This window comes from Monodon monoceros, unplaced genomic scaffold (genome assembly GCF_005190385.1).
Source record: "Monodon monoceros isolate NGI ecotype Baffin Bay Population unplaced genomic scaffold, NGI_Narwhal_1 Super_Scaffold_7, whole genome shotgun sequence".
Lineage (NCBI taxonomy): Eukaryota > Metazoa > Chordata > Mammalia > Artiodactyla > Monodontidae > Monodon > Monodon monoceros.
The window spans coordinates 98408176-98427372 of record NW_021703784.1 but is presented as its reverse complement, the minus strand read 5'-3'; the positions used below and the strand labels follow the sequence as shown (position 1 = coordinate 98427372).

The 19197-nt window shown below is 50.8% G+C and overlaps 1 protein-coding gene across 1 annotated transcript; it reads left to right on the top strand.

The window, feature by feature from the left end:
* The first annotated feature begins 211 nt into the window (after positions 1-211).
* Positions 212-10320, top strand: EEF1G (eukaryotic translation elongation factor 1 gamma). The gene is made up of 10 exons (XM_029209538.1): positions 212-312; positions 1416-1574; positions 2259-2322; positions 2479-2621; positions 3131-3274; positions 4963-5092; positions 5480-5684; positions 9460-9632; positions 9719-9843; positions 10083-10320. Exons 1-10 carry the CDS (start codon positions 301-303, stop codon positions 10239-10241), a joined length of 1314 nt encoding a protein of 437 aa, XP_029065371.1. The 5' UTR covers positions 212-300; the 3' UTR covers positions 10242-10320.
* The last annotated feature ends 8877 nt before the right edge of the window (positions 10321-19197 follow it).

Below are 19197 nucleotides of genomic sequence, written 5' to 3'. Positions count from 1 at the left end.
CTAGTTCTCACAGTCTCCCCACCCTCCGCGCCTTCTACCTCCATGTCGGGACTCGGATTGGCCCCCCCCTCACCGCGCAGGCGCGAGCTTTTTCCGCGCAGGCCCCAGGCCCCACCTCCTGTTTCCTTTCAGCTGCCGCGGGATACCGAACTGTCGTGCGTAAGCCTTCTCTGCCGTCCTCGCTTTCCGGCTGCTGTTTCTCCACGGCTCTCCCCTCCCCCCCACCCCCACCGTTCTCTCCCTGACGGCTTACTTTGCGGCAGCGCGGAGGGCCCCACCCCCTTTCTCTGCGGAATCACCATGGCGGCTGGGGTAAGTTTGCCGGCTCTGGCAATCCAGGTCACCCTATCCGACGCCATCCTCTGCCGGAGTGGGTCCAGCCGGCGTCAGAGGGTTTCTGGAGCCGAGTGGGGAACTGATCCGGGGTCTAGAGATCGTACTGTTGGAGAGTAGGGCTTCCAGGCCCCGGAGGGGAACTGAGGCTGGGGCTCTGGGAGGCCAAAGAGGTGGAAGGTTCTGGGGTAGAAGAGAAAAGGGATGCCAGATCCTGGCAGTCTGGGACCTGAGAACGGAGTTCGGTTCGTTGCCTTCTCGAGACGTGGGATCCGGGCAGGTTGACAGAACTTTTGCGACCGTTTTGTGGGGCAACAGGAGGGACAGGGGAAGAGGAGGGTCTTTGTGGGCACGTACGGCGGGCCACGGTTAAGGGTCGTCCTGCGGGGAGGTTTGGCAGCGAGAGGAGTCTCCGGACGCTGGAGTCAGACCAGTTGGACCCCGCTGGCCACGTTAATAGAAGGAGAGAAGGAAACCCCTGGGAACTCACTGCGGGACAGGACCGGAGGGATGGTACGCGTGACAAGGAATGAAAGGTTTTTTTAGGGAGACCGAGTTGGCTTAGGAAGAGAAGATGCCATTCGGTCTCTTCGTGGCTGTTCGGAGGGGGACTTGGAAATGTCTCGGTTGGTGTGTGTGTCTTGGAAACGAGGGTGATGCTTTTGAAGGGTGAGCGGCTCAGTAGAGTAAGCAGGCGCTCAGTGACCATCAATGAATGAACAAGGGCTCTGGGAAGGGAGGGGTGCGTATTTGTCGGCAGATGGAATCTGAGGGAGCTACAAGTTCTGCATTTCTTAGAGGTGTATTTGAGGGGAAGAGAACGCTTCCAGAGGCGTCCTTACGGAAGGTCACGTCTGTCGACAAGCTTTATTCAGCAGTTGGTGTGTAGTTCTGTCCTCGTACTTTGGAGGACTCCGATTACCCAATACTGCAGATACTCAAGAACGAACTTGGTTCACCAAAGGGAGTAAAAGAGTGAGTCGAAACAGACTGGGATTACCCGGGGAAGTTGTTCCCGGGTAACACTTAGGACTGGGACCCTTCCAGTCATTAATGGCTTATTCCCCGCCTTTTCCCCACAGACCCTGTACACATATCCTGAAAACTGGAGGGCCTTCAAGGCCCTCATTGCCGCTCAGTACAGCGGGGCTCAGGTCCGCGTGCTGTCCGCACCACCCCACTTCCATTTTGGCCAAACCAACCGTACCCCCGAGTTTCTCCGTAAATTTCCTGCTGGCAAGGTGAGTAGGGAAGTGGAGAGGGGGCTTTGGTCCTGAGAACCCAAGGAGAACTGAGATTCCATCACTCTGAAGATGACCTCCATCTTTAAAAGAGAGCTTTCCATGTTACTTTTTTTTTTTTTCCACGCTTCAGAGACTTAGAAACTTTTATTTTGAGACAGTTGTGATTTATTTGTTGTTAAAAATAGTACAGAGCTATTCAGTCATTTCCTATGAAATTCACAGGCTTTTTATCTGTGGGAGAGAGGATCAGTTTTGACTGATTTCAGTGCAAATAGATCAAATGTTTGCTATGAGTAGAATTCTTGCCCCAAGAGGCTTACAGAGATAGATAAATAACCATGCTACATGTAGAAGAGATCAAGTGCAGTGGGGGAGTACTATAATACTTGGGATAATATAGACAGAAATATCAGACTCGGGTTTCTTGCCTTTTGCTTATTTGACTGAGATTATATACAAATATCTAATATCTAAAATTTGGGGGTCTCTTATGTGAGTTCAGATTGTAGGGGATGGCAAGTTACTCATACAGTTTTGGTTCTTGAGTTTCAGATAGTGTCAAGGGTTTGGTCAGCAAGGGTTCTCAGCCTTATATAAAAAACTTTATTCAAAACGATTGAGTCCCTGGGCATGACTAGTGAGAAACTGCTGTGTATTTACTTATGACTGCTTTGTCCCCAGGTTCCAGCCTTTGAGGGTGACGATGGATTCTGTGTGTTCGAGAGCAATGCCATTGCCTACTATGGTAATCTGCAGTGGCTGGGGAATGGGAAGGTCTGGAGGTGATGGGGTGCAGGAGAGGGTGAGGGGAGCTGGAGCGGGCAAGGAGAGGAATTTTCAGGGACCTGCACTGGCTTTGACACAGCCCCAAAGTTCTGACCTTTATGTTCCGCCTCTGCAGTGAGCAACGAGGAGCTGCGGGGAAGTACTCCCGAAGCAGCAGCCCAGGTGGTGCAGTGGGTGAGCTTTGCTGATAGCGACATAGTTCCCCCAGCCAGTACCTGGGTGTTCCCCACCTTGGGCATCATGCACCACAGCAAGCAGGTGAGCCTTGGAACTTGGGGAGAAACCAAGAGCGGGGGTGGCGTCAGCTCCTCAGTATCAGGGAGGAAGAAATAAAAAAGATTGAGGAAGGGTGATGCCAAGAATATGTGGATAATAAATACCTAATCTTTGAGCTTTCACTTGGGAGCGCTGGGCTGTTGATGGTATATGGATTCTTTGTCAGACAGACCCAGTGGAGGTGGGAGGTCTGAGTGGCCAGAGGAGAGGCCTCTGCTCTAGAAAGGTTGTACCAAATGGTAAGGGAGTGGTTAGACCAGATGACCTCTAAGGTTCTTTCTAAAATTCAAAGATATATGCCTACGATCAGTGCAGTGGGAAATGAAGCCAGACTGCGCCATGAAGAAATTTAACGTTGAGAGCTTCATTTGCGATACATTTGGAAGGAGCCAGGACTCAGTGGAATAGCTACCTTAGTTCTATCATTGGGGGAGAAGGGCAGGGACAAGGGTTGGTACCCACTGCCAAGTCTGATCATTTTAAATCAATAGGCCACAGAGAATGCAAAGGAGGAGGTGAGGCGAATTCTGGGGCTGCTGGATGCTCACTTGAAGACAAGGACTTTTCTGGTGGGCGAACGTGTGACGCTGGCTGACATCACAGTTGTCTGCACCCTGTTGTGGCTTTATAAACAGGTGAAGTTTGTAAAGAATCTGGGTTGACAGAGGGTAGGTGGGGTTTAGAAACAGAGTGACAGGCCTGCCAGGTTATTTGTATCCTGCTGATGTGAGGGAGTCTGAGGCAACAGCTAGTCTTTAGGAATTCCAGGATTGAGTACCAGTGTTAACGGAAAACTGGGCGCCGCTCCGCGGCATGTGGGATCTTCCTGGACTGGGCCACGAACCCGTGTCCCCTGCATCGGCAGGCGGACTCTCAACCACTGCGCCACCAGGGAAGCCCTGGTTTTTGTTTTTTTTTTGTTTTTTTTTTTTTTGTTTGCTACGTCATGCAGCATGCAGGATCTTAGTTCCCCGACTAGGGATCGAACCCGTGCCCCCTGCAGTGGAAGTGCGGAGTCCTAACTACCCGACCACCAGGGAATTCCCAGTTTCTGCATTCTTTTGTTCCCTTAAGATCATTAATTACAAAGACCTGTTCAAGGACAGGTATTACAGGCAGGTTCAGATCACAAAATGGCTTAGGCCAAAAATGGCTTCTCTTATGTCAAGAAAGTGCCTGGTTCTCTTTTTTCCACAGACCCTCTGCCCTGTCTTCTTACACCATGACTGCTTTCCCTCCTTCTGAGAAGTTTGATCCTGTTCTGTTGCCCTTAATTTGTTTGGCAGCTAATATGTTTAGTTTGTTCCCATGTTTCTCAGGTTGCCCGGTTGTGCTTAGTTGTGAAGACAGAGGTAGAGGTGATAGCTTCAGCATCAAGATCTTTGGAGGCAGAACTAGGATCAGTTCTTGGCTTCAGTACTTACTGGTTGTTGGGGGGAGGGTGTGTGTGGATTCATTTAGTCCTCTTTTTCCCGCCTGTGGAAGCCATAAAACCAAGGTAGGAATAATCACTGTTGAGGTTATTGGGTTAAAGATGGCATATTGCTGGTTCCTAAACAGCAGCTCTTGGACTGTTGCTGGACCAGAATAGTAATGTGATAACAGCAAAGAAAAAAGCACCTACTTCGTGTCAGAGCCTGTGCCAGGGCATAACAAGGACAACCTTAGTGAGTCTTTGCTTGTTGTGTGGGTGAAAGAAATGTAGCCCGGAAGTTGTGGAGTAGGATTTGAACCCAAGTACTGCAGAACCAGCACTACAGAGCTGGCTGCGATGTATCCTTGACAGGATTATTTTCCCTCTGATCTTGGCAAACCGAAAAAATGGTAGATGAATTTTTCATGAAGCCAAGTTTAAGCACCCTGTTATTCTGAAATAAACTTTTTTGCTGTTGAATATTTACTTTCTGAAGTTTGATGATGCATGTATATATATCTCTCACATATCACATAGTTCACATAGATAGTTTTCATTATTTGCTTGGCAAAGTGAATAGTTCGTAGTTCTCTGTTGGTCCCCAGCCTTTTAAGTTCTATTGACACGTGAAATTATAGGTATGAAATGGCTTTGTAAAAGGAGTAAGGCACAATATAAATATTCCTACCGGGTGAATAGAGGGTGGGACCAAGCATCCATTAAATTGGATTGGACTGCAGGAGAGAGATTAGTAAGGTAAGTGGGCAGTAGCCCTCCAGGGAAAGCTGGTGTTCTGGGGGCTGAAAGGAAGCTGGAGCTTTGGTGTGGAAAGAAACAAGGGGCTCTGACTGGAAACTCGTCAGGATTTTTCCCTCCGCTGAGTTTATGTCCACTCTTGCATCCTGGCAGGTTCTGGAGCCTTCTTTCCGCCAGGCCTTCCCTAATACAAACCGCTGGTTCCTCACCTGCATTAACCAGCCCCAGTTCCGGGCGGTCTTGGGGGAGGTGAAACTCTGTGAGAAAATGGCCCAATTTGATGGTAAGTCTGAGGAGGTAGGGGAGCGTGCCGGCAGGGTCAGGGGACTGGTTTGCTCAGTCTTAACCCGTTGACTTCCTGTCTAGCTTTTGGGTTATGTGGACCCACAGAACGTAGGGCATCGCACGTAGCAGCTAGTATTTTGTGATACTTGTCTTCTGCACACACATGCTCCCGCTCATTTGTGTTAATATGTAGAATCATGATGCACGTGTATGTGTTGCTGAGGGTTGCATTCTTGCTCAGGATGTACTGTGAGGTGGCCGCAGTGTAGCGTCAGATCCCTTAGCTCCCGCCCAGCAGCTTTCCTCCGTTACTTTGCTTGTGCCTGGCTTGGGAGGGTTGTGGAAAGAGACCAGACGTTGACTTTTCTCCTTCCCTTTGCACCAGCTAAAAAGTTTGCAGAGAGCCAGCCTAAAAAGGACACCCCACGGAAAGAGAAAGCTTCTCGAGAAGAGAAGCAGAAGCCCCAGGCCGAGCGAAAAGAGGAGAAGAAGGCAGCTGCCGCTGCTCCCGAGGAGGAGCTGGATGAATGTGAGCAGGCGCTGGCTGCTGAGCCGAAGGCGAAGGATCCCTTTGCTCACCTGCCCAAGAGGTACGGATGGTGGAGGGTAGGGGGCATGGGGCCCAGGAGGGCCTGTGCTCACCTCTGTGCATCCCCCTCATACTGCTAGGGCCTAGGATTTTAGGTTGTCCATACAAAATTGAAAGATGTATTTTAGTTGCAAATAAAGCAGCTTCCTGACTTTACCGTCAAGAGTTGGGTGACTTTTGAAAGTAGCAAACAAGTTCCTAATGCATCTGGTATTTGAGGATATCAAAACTCCCTTTCTAGCAAAGAAAGCACATGGGCCCAGAATCCGGTGTGGAGGTGAATTGATTGGTCTTGCGTGCGCACGTTAGGATTTGAGATTGAGAACGCTTGGAACTAATACACTGAGGGGCGCAGGAGGGAAGAAAATGCAGAGAGCCTCCATCTGCCCCGCTCTGCTGGCTTTGCTGAGGCAGCGGGCACGTCAGTGTCCTCTGATTGCCTTTTTGCTGTTTTGATGCATCAGCCTGTATAAAAATTGCTCACTTTAAGAGGAAGGATGATGACCATGGCTACGTAGTGTCTGTCTGGTTTATTGTTTCCCAGCGTGGGGGAGTTAAACCCCACAAGGAGAAGGAAGTATATGGGGTGGTCGTCTGTGTCCTCTTCTTAGTCACCATAGGGGTTCCTGGAAGAAAGAATACAGTAAAGGGGGGATTTTTATTGTGAAAAAAGTGGGACAGCCAGTACTTGCCCAGTTGTTTACCATCAAATCTTTCTTAAAAAAAAAAAAAGGTCACTGCTCTGGGTCACCTTACTAGAATTTCAAGCAATATGACAAATGTCTTTTCCGTGGTCACGTCACTTAGTTCGCTTTTCTGTTTTTCTTGGCCCATTCTGCCTTTCCTAAAGCCATCTATCCTTTCACTAGTTGGTTTGTTGGGGTGCAACAGTGTTTGACCTCCCCATTTTGTAGTGGTTTGTATTTGGGATGAAGGAGCACGCACTGGTGGTAGGCATAATAAGAAGTATGTGGAATTGTAAGCGACCTAGTACTGGATGGTTGCCATTAGGAACCGCTGCTTCCCCATTTGGGGAGCAACTTGGGGTGTAGCTGAGAGCTCTTACTCCCAGGCATTTCATACAAGAAGGCTCCTAACGCAGCTGCTTTTTAAGGATATATTCCTTTCTGAACCAAAGTGATTACCTTGAATCTAGCACAGGGGCAGGTCAAGAGTGAGCAGGATTTTTGGTATCTGTAAGTAAGCTATGATAACCAACCCAAATTATGTACACCCTTGTAACATAGGTACTGCTAATAGCTAGAGATATTCATGTATATTGGGTCTGTACACTGGGCAGAAAATAAATCAGGCAGTAAACTTAAAATCTTTAATAAACTTAGCATTTTTTAAAAAATAAATTTTTTTATTTTTTGGCCGTGTTGGGTCTTCGTTGCTGCTCACGGGCTTTCTCTAGTTGCGGCGAGCGGGGGCTACTCTTCGTTGCGGTGCGCGGGCTTCTCATTGCGATGGCTTCTCTTGTTGCGGAGCACAGGCTCTAGGCGCGTGGGTTTCAGTAGTTGTGGCACGCAGGCTCAGTAGTTGTGACTTACGGGCTTAGTTGCTCCGTGGCATGTGGTATCTTCCTGGACCAGGGCTTGAACCCGCGACCCCTGCATTGGCAGGTGGATTCTTTTTTTTTTTTTAACAGTTTTGTTGAAGTATAATTTCCATTATGAAGTATAATTTCCATTACGAAGTATAATTTTCCATATAAAATTCAGTCGTTAAGGCTTCCCTGGTGGCGCAGTGGTTGAGAGTCCGCCTGCCGATGCAGGGGACACGAGTTCGTGCCCCGGCCGGGAAGATCCTGCATGCCGCGGAGCGGCTGGGCCCATGAGCCATGGCCGCTGAGCCTGTGCGTCCGGAGCCTGTGCTCCGCAACAGGAGAGGCCACAACAGAGGCCCGCGTACCGCAAAGGAAAAAAAATAAAATAAAATTCTGTCATTATAAGTATATAGGTCAATGCCTTTAACTAAATTTATAGATCTGTGTAACCACAAAAATTAAATTTTAAAACATTTCCAACACTACAAAAGTTCACTGGCAGGTGGATTTTTAACCACTGCGCCACCAGGGAAGCCCCAGCACTTTTTTTGTTTTCTTTTGTATCATTTGGGAGTGCTTATTGGTACTTATTCGTTACATTACCATGGTGTGCTCCTGGGCTGCCAAGATGATTTTCCCCAGGATTCTTAATGACTCAAAAGTGATGTCTTCAAAGACAAGACTCATTTGTCCAGAGTTAATTTTGGTCTTTTTAAGACGTTCCAGCTACCCTAACCCTGTGGTCATTTGTTTGGTTTTTTTAAAATTTTATTTATTTTTTTATACAGCAGGTTCTTATTAGTTATCCATTTTATACATATATCAATCCCAGTCTTCCAACTGTGGTCAGTTTGGGGAGAAAAATGGACACATGGTCATAAATAATAAAGTTCAAGCAGCTCAGGAGAGAGTGAAGAAAAACTCCCCAGCCCTAATTTTTTTTTTTACTGCATTTGTTACAATATTGCTTCTGTTTTATGTTTTGGTTTTTTGGCCCTGAGGTATGTGGGATCTTAGCTCCCCAACCAGGGATCGAACCCACACCCCCTGCATTGGAAGGTGAGGTCTTAACCACTGAACCACCAGGGAAGTCCCCCCCAGCCCTACTTTTTGGGTGGTTGAGGAAGTAAAGCACCTCAGATGAGGTCTCTGATGTGCATTTGGGAAGGAACCTGGGACCTTGAGTTAAAGGACAGATTCTCTGCTTTGCTACATTGCAGCAGTGAGCAAGTCACACCACTTAACCTTATTGGTAAAGGGAGGGATGGTAACATTCTCTGACTCTAGGGTTTGTTGACATTAATTATATACTAATGAATAATTGAACCAATTAAACATTCAGTATAAGGGGGTTTAATAGATTTATGGCACATTCATGCAGAAGATTATTTAGCCATTAAAACATCTGCAAAACATTCTTGATAGCCAGGCAGTATTAAGTGAGCAAATTGTGTAAGGCACAGAATTACATGCATCATCTTTGGAAAATTGCTAGTGGGAAATACATTAAAATATTAGTTATCTTGTTTGCTGGCATAGTGAGTGATTTTCTTCAGTCAGTATGTGTTTTTATAATTGGAAGGAAAGAAAAAAAAAACAAAAACAGAAGCCCTACCATGGGGGGAGGCACCTCTCCCCTTCTGAAGCTGGCATCCTTGGCTCGGTGTGCCAGATTGCTTCAAAGATCACCTGAACTTGTTTCTGAGCAGATTAACTAAAGGACACGGGTGTAGGATTTGGGGTGGAGGCCCTTTGCAAACATTCACTTACATTGCCATCATATAGTGTGTGTAACCTGAAGAGGCCTGTGTCATGGGGAGGGGTGGGGGCAGCGACTTGGGTGAGTCAGGAACTGAGGGTGACTCTTGGATAAGAGCCCGGGGAGGGGCCGGCCAGGAAAAAAAAAAAAAAAAAGGAGTCCTCGCTGTGAGTCTCCACCAGGGGGCAGCAGCTCGCCGTGTCTTTCTTCGGGCAGATCCTGGGCCCCACCCTCCACGTGCCAAGCATATTTAGGCTGGGGGTGGGGGGATACGGGAATGCCCTGGGTGCCTTTCATACCCCCCAGCTCTCCTCCCTTGGAAGGTGATACACATCTGCCAATCCAGTGACCCTACCTTTAAAGCAGTATATTTGAGTGGAAGTGCCCTTAGTTTCTCTTAGCATGGCAACGTTGCCGCAGTAGGACCTTCTCCACCTTGATCTCCTTGCTTTTTTTTCCTTCATTCAGTACCTTTGTGTTGGATGAATTTAAGCGCAAGTACTCCAACGAGGACACACTCTCCGTGGCACTGCCGTACTTTTGGGAGCACTTTGATAAAGATGGCTGGTCCCTGTGGTACTCCGAGTACCGCTTCCCTGAAGAGCTCACCCAGACCTTCATGAGCTGCAACCTCATCACTGGTGAGCAGAGGGTAGAAGAGGAAGGGAGGAGACAAGGTAGTGGGTGACATGATTTCAAAGGCTGAATGTTCTTCCTTGCCCTTCAGGAATGTTCCAGCGATTGGACAAACTGAGGAAGAATGCCTTTGCCAGTGTCATTCTGTTTGGAACCAACAATAGCAGCTCCATTTCCGGAGTCTGGGTCTTCCGAGGCCAGGAGCTTGCCTTTCCGGTGAGGAAGGTGCAGGGGAGGGGTCTTGTCTCTTTAGGGCGGGGCGAGGATTTGGGAAGTGCACTCGTATTCCTGAGCCGGTGGGCATTCCAGAGAGTTCAAGGAATGTGTCCACGAAGGAGCTGTCATGTTCGCAGGAGTCCTGGGGTCTGATGACGGGTGTCTGAGCTGGAAATAGCAGGTGTGGGGCAGCGGCCAATAGCCTGACCACATGCTTCTACCTGGCTTTTCCTCCCCAGCTGAGTCCAGATTGGCAGGTGGACTATGAGTCATACACATGGCGGAAACTGGATCCCAGCAGCGAGGAGACCCAGACGCTGGTTCGAGAATACTTTTCCTGGGATGGGGCCTTCCAGCATGTGGGCAAAGCCTTCAATCAGGGCAAGATCTTCAAGTGAACATCTCCTGCCATCGCCTAGCTGCCCGCACCTGCCCTTCAGGGAGAATGGGGGTCATTAAAGGAAACTGAACATCGAACCCTCTCCTGCCCTGCCTCCTTTGTGGGTGATGGCTTCTTCAAAGGGGAGTAGATATGTTGAAGCAGGGTGTTGTGTATACCTGCAGGACCTCCCTGTGTAGGAGAGAAGTCTTCAGAAGAGCAGAAAGAGAGGCCTCTCCTCAGTTTTGATATTTTAAAAAAATTTTTTTAATTGCCTTGCCTCTCCTGTGATGACCATCTTCTAGCCTAGCTGGGAGAGATTGGATGTAGTTAGGAGGTGGTGGCACGGGGCTTTTGCAACTACCTAACTCCAGACCTTCCTGCGTGAAGGGGGAGAATACCTGCCGATGGGGTGAGAGCACAGCATGCAGAGCGACTTAACACTACTTCCCGCAACTGACCTGTGAGGTGGGGCAGCAGCCGTATCCCAAGAGTCATAGTTTCAACACTTCAGACAAACAGCGAGAAGAGACTCCTTGGAACAGATACCGGCCTGTGGCCCCTAACCTGGCTGCGGATCATCTCTGGGGTATCCCTACTTTCTAACAAGGAAGTGGGGTTCAGAGATTTAAGCAACTTGCCTGTGATCACACATCTTAGGTGGTGGAGACAGGATTTTGAACCCAGTGGGTGTCCCTGGAGGCTGTACCCTAAACACGCCCTAGCGCTTCCTGCAATGTAGAGCAGTCATAAATGTCTTTTAACAACCCTGCTCAGACCAGTGGTTGCTATTTTTTCTCCTTTGAGCTTAATTTTTTGTTATACCCTTTTCAGAGATAACTTGCCCCTACTCTGATCGTCTTTTCTGTGTCTTCTGAAGAGCATTAAGGATCTCTGTAAATTTTAACAGCTCAGGTGAAGTTGGAAACCTGGTTTGATTCACATTTTGAGGCTTTGGTCTCCAGGTTGTGGTTTTCTGAGTGGTTATTTTTTCCCATCCCTTAAGTCCAAGCACAAAGCAAGGGCAGGGGGTCTTGGCTTGGGAGGGGAAGAAGGTAATCTTTCCCAGTACAGGTGGGGGCTGCTAGCTTTTGAGGGAGTAGGACTGTAATCTCGCTGGTACCTTAACTGCAGTTGGGGTTCTGTGAACAAATGGGCAGGGGAGAGTGGTGGTTTGGAATCCATTTGGGTGAGGATGGGTTGATTCTTGCTCAGAATTTGCACCTTGGTAGTTGTGAGTTGGTTCCAGACTTGCCACCTGTCTTGCTTCTGAGCATTCTGGGCTCCTCGAGGATAGGAGCTACAAGTGCTAGGTGCTGGCCAGGGTGTGCCCTGAGCTGGTTGCTTGCGCCTCACAGAACCAGTCAGACTCTTCTCCCAGGTTCCATTTCCCTCCACACCCTCTGCTCCTTGGCTTGTGTAATTTTCACGACCTTCCTGGTATCCTTAATCTTCCCAGGACCTGAAGATGGAGACAGGAGAGATTGAGCTGTGCAAGTAGGTTTGCGGGGTTAGGCCCGAGAGGCCCGGGGAAAAGGGGGCGGCTTGGGCAGCGGCGGGCCTGGCAGCCCACGTGCATGGGGGGCGGTTCTGGCCTGGGGGGGGGCTGGACCGCCTCCTAGCCTCCCTCGGGGGGGGGGGGGGTTTGGCCGGGGGAAGCGGGGGGGGGGGGGGGGGCTGGACCGCCTCCTAGCCTCCCTCAGACTGCGGGAAGAGTGACTCATCCACACGTCCCGCTTCTTGTGCCTCTAGCTCTGGCGGTTTGGTGCCGAGGAGTGTGGCCAGGTTGGTTGAGGCCAGGCCTGCGCTTGGGGGAGGGCCAGGACCCACAAGCAGGAGGTGGGGTGGGAGGCCCAGAGGAGAGGGGGTTGTGGCCTCAGGAAGGTTTGCTGTCGGCCTCCAGAGGGTGGGGGGGCCTCTACCCTGCCGGGGTGGGCAGGAAAGAGATTAACATCAGGAGATTCTAGGGCAGATGTGGGGCGGGGAAAGGGGGAAGTAGAGCTGTAGTTTGGTCGGTCCCCGCCCTGCCCCGGGGAGCCCTGAGTCACCACCGCACCGCCTGAGGACTCGGGATCTCTCCAGGATCCCACCGGGCGCCTGCCCCGCCCTCCGCTAGAGCCCCGCCCCCCGCTCCTCCCAGTGCGGGGTGGGGGAGCTCTCGGCCCCGCCCGGCTCGCTAGCCACAGCCAGTGAGCCTGCGCCGTGGGGACGTCTCCCGCGGTGGGGTCGTTTTCCAGACGTGCCGGGGAGGCTCACCGTGCAGCTGGCGTCCCCGCGCCCACGGTGCTGCTCAGGCCGGCAGGGGCTGGGGTCGCGGGGCGGAAAGGGAAGGGGCTGCTGCGAGTGGGTGGAGAGCTGAGGACAGGTCAGGATCTTGGAGAAATGGGATAGGATGGGGGGAGGAGGAGGCTAGTTCAACCACTTACGGAGCAAAATCTCAGAGCCTCCAGAAAGGGAGGGTGAGAAACTGGAGAGGGGGCCGGGGCTCAGACGTGCGTTTGACTGCAGATACAATCTACAGTGGCTGGAGTGTGAATGGGAGGCCGAGACTTGGTTTAGCTCGTAGATAAACCAGTTATAAGCTGGTTATAAGCTGCTGTTTATTTTAGCTTTGTTGGCGTTTCTGCTTAAGTCACTTATTAAAAAGTCAAAAGCCTTTAAAGTTCTTCCGAGAAAGACCTAGGTTGTCTTTTCTTCATGTCCTGGTTGGAGCTGGACATCTGCTGCTCACACTGGGTCAGTCCCACCAGCTGCCCACATGCCCCAAATGTGCCACTTCCCCTTTTGAAGGGTGGGGGAAGGGTCTAGAATGTTGAAGGGAGAGGAGTGAAGCGCTTTGAAGACTCTACGCAGTCATTTCTGAAATTAATACCGTGATTTTCATGGCAACCTTTCATGGCATGTCCTCAGAACCCGAACTTTCCCTCCACACATCGGGTGGGTGTTCCTGGGTGACTGTGGCTTACCCGGCTCACCCCATCAGTGGTACCTGCAGGACACTGTAACTTCCCCAACTTGCTTTGGTCCTCTATGTTTTTTGGTTTTTAGGTTTTTAAAATAAATTTATTTTCTTTATTTTTGGCTGTGTTGGGTCTTCGCTGCTGTGCGCAGGCTTACTCTAGTTGCGGCAAGGGGGGCTACTCTTTGTTGCGGTGCGCGTGCCTCTCATTGCAGTGGCTTCTCGTTGCGAAGCACGGGCTCTAGGTGTGTGGGCTTCAGTAGCTGTGGCGAATGGGCTCAGTAGTTGTGGCTCGTGGGCTCTAGAGTGCAGGCTCAGGAGTTGTGGCGCACGGGCTTCGTTGCTCCGCGGCATGTGGGATCTTCCCGGACCAGGGCTGGAACCCGTGTCCCCTGCATTGGCAGGCGGATTCTCAACCACTGTACCAGCAGGGAAGTCCCCTCTCTGTATGTTTGAATGTAATTCTGGGGCACCCACCTTATTTATTCTTCCCCTAATGCTATGGAGCTAAAATATTGGTGCTCCAGAAAGGTTAGAGAAACTGTGCCACCTGCTGTTGTCTGTTTGCTCTAATCAGGCTGGCATGGCTCCCAGAGAAGGCTGTTGTTTTACTCCAGTGGAATGACTGGGGTGTCCCAGTGCCTCAGCACGCAAGGGGTGGGTGGAGTGGGGGTAATGGCGGTTGCTGGGGAGTAGCCCTGTATTCATTTGAATCTCTTGTAAGAGAGAGAATGCCTTGGGCAGGTGGGGCTGGTTCAGTGGCAAAGGTATCCTTGGTGACCCTGGATCTCTACATGTTCCTGGATCTTTTTCATTCTTGTAGCCCTCTCCCCTCATGTAGCCGCCCCCTTTTGTTTTGTTGATTTCCTCAGGATTCCAAAGGGAGCCTGTTGACCTTACTTTGTTTTACACGGTGGGCAGGCCTTGCGCTGAGCGGGAGCTGGATGGTCATTACGGGTTTGGGGCTATTTCTGATCAGATCTCCCATGGAATGTGCCTCCCTCTACTTCCAGCTGCCCCCTCCCCTCCGCAGCAGGAACAGCTGTCATGTGAGGGCCTCTCCCGCTGGCTCAGCCCTTTTGCAATCCTTTGGCTGGCTCTGCCTGGATTGGGGTGGATAGTGAGGATGGGCAGAGCCAAGGGGTAAACGAGGGGACACGGCAGGGCAGGGGAGCCATTGGAGGGTAGGGAAGGCTACGGAGTTGAGGGCAGAGGGGTTGCCAAGGCCAGGCAGGAGGAGTGGAAGCTAGACCAGGGAGGTTAGGGTGCTCATCAAAAGACGTGGGGCCCACACTGGGATCGGAAGCTTTCTAGGTGTAAGGGAGAGTTGGTTATAGCGGGACCCTGGCCAGTCATTCTCCAGGGAGATCTGCATTTCCCCTGATTCACAGGATAGCCACGGGGTGCTTTCCTGCCCATTGGCCTGTATTCAGGACCTGAGTCACCGAGTTGCCTAGAGTGTTGGCTGTCCTATAGTGGCGGTTCCTGTGCCCGTACCCCATGCACTCCTACTGTTAGGACAGGGGTTAGCAAACACGCCCCTTTTATCCCGCTGTCTTCAATAGCAACTTTCCGTCTCTTTGACTCAGTCTTACAGAATGTACCTCGGGGAGACCACAGCAAGTAGTCCCTTTCTTTTACCCAAGAGAAAACTAGAGCCCAGAGAGGGGAAGTGACTCATCAAGGGGGCATGCTTCTCTTTCCACAGTTCTTGCAGCCACTCACCGAGTCACTTTTGCTCCTAAGAAGAGCAGGAGGATGCGTCCCTCAAAAGCTATGGACAGGGGCTTCCCTGGTGGCGCAGTGGTTATGAATCTGCCTGCCAGTGCAGGGGACACGGGTTCGATCCCTGGTCTGGGAAGATCCCACATGTCACAAGCGACTAAGCCGGTGTGCCACAACTCCTGAGCCTGCGCTCTAGAGCCCATGAGCCATAACTACTGAGCCCACGAGCCACAACTACTGAGCCCGTGCACCACAACTACTGAAGCCTGTGCTCCTAGAGCCCATGTTCCACAACGAGAGAAGCCCACACACCGCACCAGAGTAGCTCCCGCTCGCCGCAACTATAGAAAGCCCGCGGGCAGCAACAAAGACCCAATGCAGCCAAAAAGTAAATACAATTTAAAAAATTAAAAAAAAAAAAAAAAAGCTGTGGACAAAGTACAGTAGTTTTGGAAGCGAGGAGAGGGTTGTATCTAAGGCTGCCAGCAGCCCGAGTAGGCAGCCCTGACCCGGGAAAGGATTATGGAAGTGGAGCAGGTCCTGGGGCAGGGGCAGGCCCAGCAGTCCAAGTCCCGGGGCGGGCAGAGGGCACAGGGTGTAGCAGAGGCGGGACTTCGAGTGACAGGAGCCTCAACTATGTGGTGACTCAGGCTCTGGGCAGCCTAGGCCCTTCCTTCCCTGCTCAGCCTGAGTCTCCTTAAACTGGACTTGAGAAGTATGGGCACAGGAGGGAGAGAAACCCTGGGCTGGTCTTCCCTTCCCTGGGGAACTGAGGGAAAAGCAGAGGAATTTGGAAAGGACGGCAGAAAGGCAGATCCCAAAAAAGGAGAGAGGAGGCTGGTGTTCCCCTCTCCCAGCCCCTCCCTCCCTGCTGCCCGCTCCCTGCTGCGGAGGGGAGCTGCCTGGGGCGTTGGCTGCTCTGTCCATTCCAGCTCCCTCCCTCGGCTCCTGTTTACAAGTCCATCCGCCCAGTCCCTGGCTCAGCTCTGGGCTCTTTTTTTCTCTCTCTCCCTCCCTCCCTGTACAGCCTCATTCAGTCCTGTTTTGCCACTTCTTTTCCTTAATCTTGGGTCTCCATTTCCCATTATCTTTTTGCTCCCCCAGCATCCCGGCACCCAGAGCTCAGGTGCCTCTCGGCCATCTCTCTCTGCCGCTGGGGATCCAGCTGTCTTGATGTGGCCACCTGCCCTACTCTCCCTGCTCACATCTGTTCCCCGTCTCTTGCCTAGACAGCCTTTCTTTGCTTTCTTACATCCCAGAGTCTCTACTCAGGGCCCTGTGTCTCATCTCTTGTTCTCTAATCAGCTTTAACTTGGGTTCTGCTTGGGCCTGAAGATTTCAGTTAGGACTGAGTGTAATGGGAGGGTTTCCGGTATCCTAGCTGTCTGATCTGCGTAATTCAGGAACTCCTTATTTGAAGCCTGAGGTTTAACACAGGCTGGGATTTGAATTGAGCTGGAGAAGGATGGTTTGACTTGGCTTCCTATTTTGGGTTTGGGTTAGGAGTTTGGGGTTTGAGAATTGCTTAGAAAATAATGTTTGGATCCCAGAATCGCCCAATAATTTTGCTGTTCCACTAGGGAAGATGATAGATTAGAATCAATGACAGTGAATGGAGAAGGACCTGGTGCTTGGCAGGGATGCTCATCTCTGGGCTGGTGTGGGTATGGGGTAGAGGTGGGGTCTGGGAGATCCCAGATGGCTCGAAGAAGGGGTAACAGTAATTTCTGTGCTTCTAAGGCTGACATGCCAAAGGGCCCTCATCTGGGGGAAGAAGTCTGCTTTCAAAGAGACTGCAAGCAGACTGCACACTTCGCTTCTTTTCTGAGATCAGAGTGTAAAAGCCATGATGACTCTTTGAGCAGTTGGCTTCTTTTCTTCCTCGTGACACACTGATTTCGGAGAAGGGGACTGTGGAGAGAAGGGAGGGGAAGGGGAATCCCCTGGCATGGGGCCTGCCCACGGAGCTCCCCTTTGTGGTTGCTATGGAAACAGGCATACTAAGAACAAAACAGAGGCACGTTGCCTGGCAACAAAGGAGCCCAGGGTTCATCACACACATACTACATACATATCAGGGAACCCCCAGGGAGGGCGTGACACTTCTGGGGAAGCTAGGGTATCCCAGTGATGAGGAGTCCTAGAGCTTACCTAGCTTTTCCAGTGAGTCTGGAGGACTGGTGTGGGATGCTTCTGAAGGATGGCGTAGTGGCAGGGGAGGGCTCACGTCCTCTCAGATCCCCGGGTAGCCCTTATTTTGACAGGAAAGTCTGAAGCAAAGGTTTTCTTTGCGATGTTGGAGCCAACTGAGGGGACTCATAACTAAAAAATAGTGTGTCTGTGTGGGGGGAAGTAAGGTAGGGGTGTAAAAGATCTGTAAGAAAAGATAATGTCCAGTTTTTCCAAAGCACAGGACTCAGAGTACAAGGTAAGGTGGCATCAGAGGACAGATCCTTCTGGACTGAGCGCCTTGAGGGCAGGGATTCCATCTTGCCAAGTACTCCATTACCTGCACCAGCACCACCCCCCGCAGCGGCCCCTGACCCAGTGCTGGACACAGTGAACGTTTGTGCAGCTGCGTGAAAGACCTACACGTGGGGGAAGTGCTCCCTGAGGCTGAGAGCAAGGGGAAGCTGACTTCCCCTCATGGAAATCATGGGGTACAGGATGCTGTTGTATAAAGAACAAGGGCTTTGGGGCCATTTATACCTGTAGTTCATTCACTCATTCACACATTTAACCAAGTGTTCTGGAGTGATTGCTTGGTGCCAGCTACTGCTCTAGGCGTGGAGTATACAGCAGAGAACAAAGAATTCCTGCCCTCGTGGAGCTTAGATGCTGGTGGGAGCTTTGACTCCTGTTTCTGAGGGTTGTGTGATTTTAGGTAAATCACTGCCCCTCTCTGAGACCCTTTCCTTCCTGCATGTGAGGATTAAACGAGCTGACACGTCAAGTGCCTGCAGCAGTGTCAGGCACAATCCCCACTGAGGTAGCTTCGGGGAGTGAAAGCTGGGGGCTACAGCAGTGGGCGGAAGGAACAGGGTTGGCAGAAATGTCTGAAAGTGTGTGTCTCCAGTTGCACCATTGCCAACCCAACTGTTGAAAATATTCCCTTCGCCTGGGCTGAGGAGGCTGACCCTAAGAAACCCCAGCTTTGGTCTGGCAGGCACGATCATGGCTTTTTAGAGGGCATGGTCTAGGTTACCCCTTATCTACCCTCCTAGCCTAGAATGGGGCAGGAGCCAGTCCCCAGGACCACCTCCCAGCAGGTATCCTGACCCTCCTACCGCTGAATGAAGTACCTGGACAGTAATCTCTGCTCTGCGGCTGCTCCCCGACCATCCTCTCCTGCCTTTTTCTCTGTTGACCAAGAGGGTGGCCAGGACAAACAATGGAGCAGATAAGTTGGCTCTGAGCCCAGGACACTAGCCTCCGCTCTTTCACTCCTGGGGGGCTGATGGCGCCCAAGCTGAGGTGAGGGGGCAATATCCACACCGTTCCCCACTCTTCCTTTCCTGCTCCAGCCGCCTCCCTCCAAAATCCCATGGCCATCTTTCCAGAGCTATCTTTCTGAAAAACCTACCTGTAAATCAGCTCCCGTCTTAATATGCACTGGAAACCCTTGTACTTTCAAGGAACCAAATGATTCATTTCGTAAAGTTAAAATCCTCCGGTAAACTGTTAACAGTGATTACTTTTGGGGAGAGGGACTGTGTGTGGGGGGAGATGTCTACTTTTTTTTTTTTTTTTTTTTTTTGCGGTACGCAGGCCTCTCACCGTTGTGGCCTCTCCCGTTGCGGAGCACAGGCTCCGGACGCGCAGGCTCAGCGGCCATGGCTCACGGACCCAGCCGCTCCGCGGCATGTGGGATCTTCCCGGACCGGGGCACGAACCCGTGTCCCCTGCATCGGCAGGCGGACTCTCAACCACTGCGCCACCAGGGAAGCCCGAGATGTCTACTTTTTATTGTTCTACTTTTCTGTACTGACATTCTTCACCCTATGGAGGTATTGATTTTGTTTCAGAAACAGCAACAAGGATTATCTGACTTGTAGGATCACAGGCCACTTTGTATTCTTGGTTCATATTTAAAAACTGAGTAAATGTTATTTAAAATGAGATAAAATTTAAAAAGCCATTGGTATAGGAAATAATTAGCTCTTGGTCTCTATTTTTATTTTTTAAAGCATCCCAAAGTTGAAAAGTTTAGATTTTTTCTTTAAATAAAGTAGGTGCTGGGAAAGGGGTGCAGACCACAATGGAGGTGGAGGTGATTCTTCAGGAAGTCTGG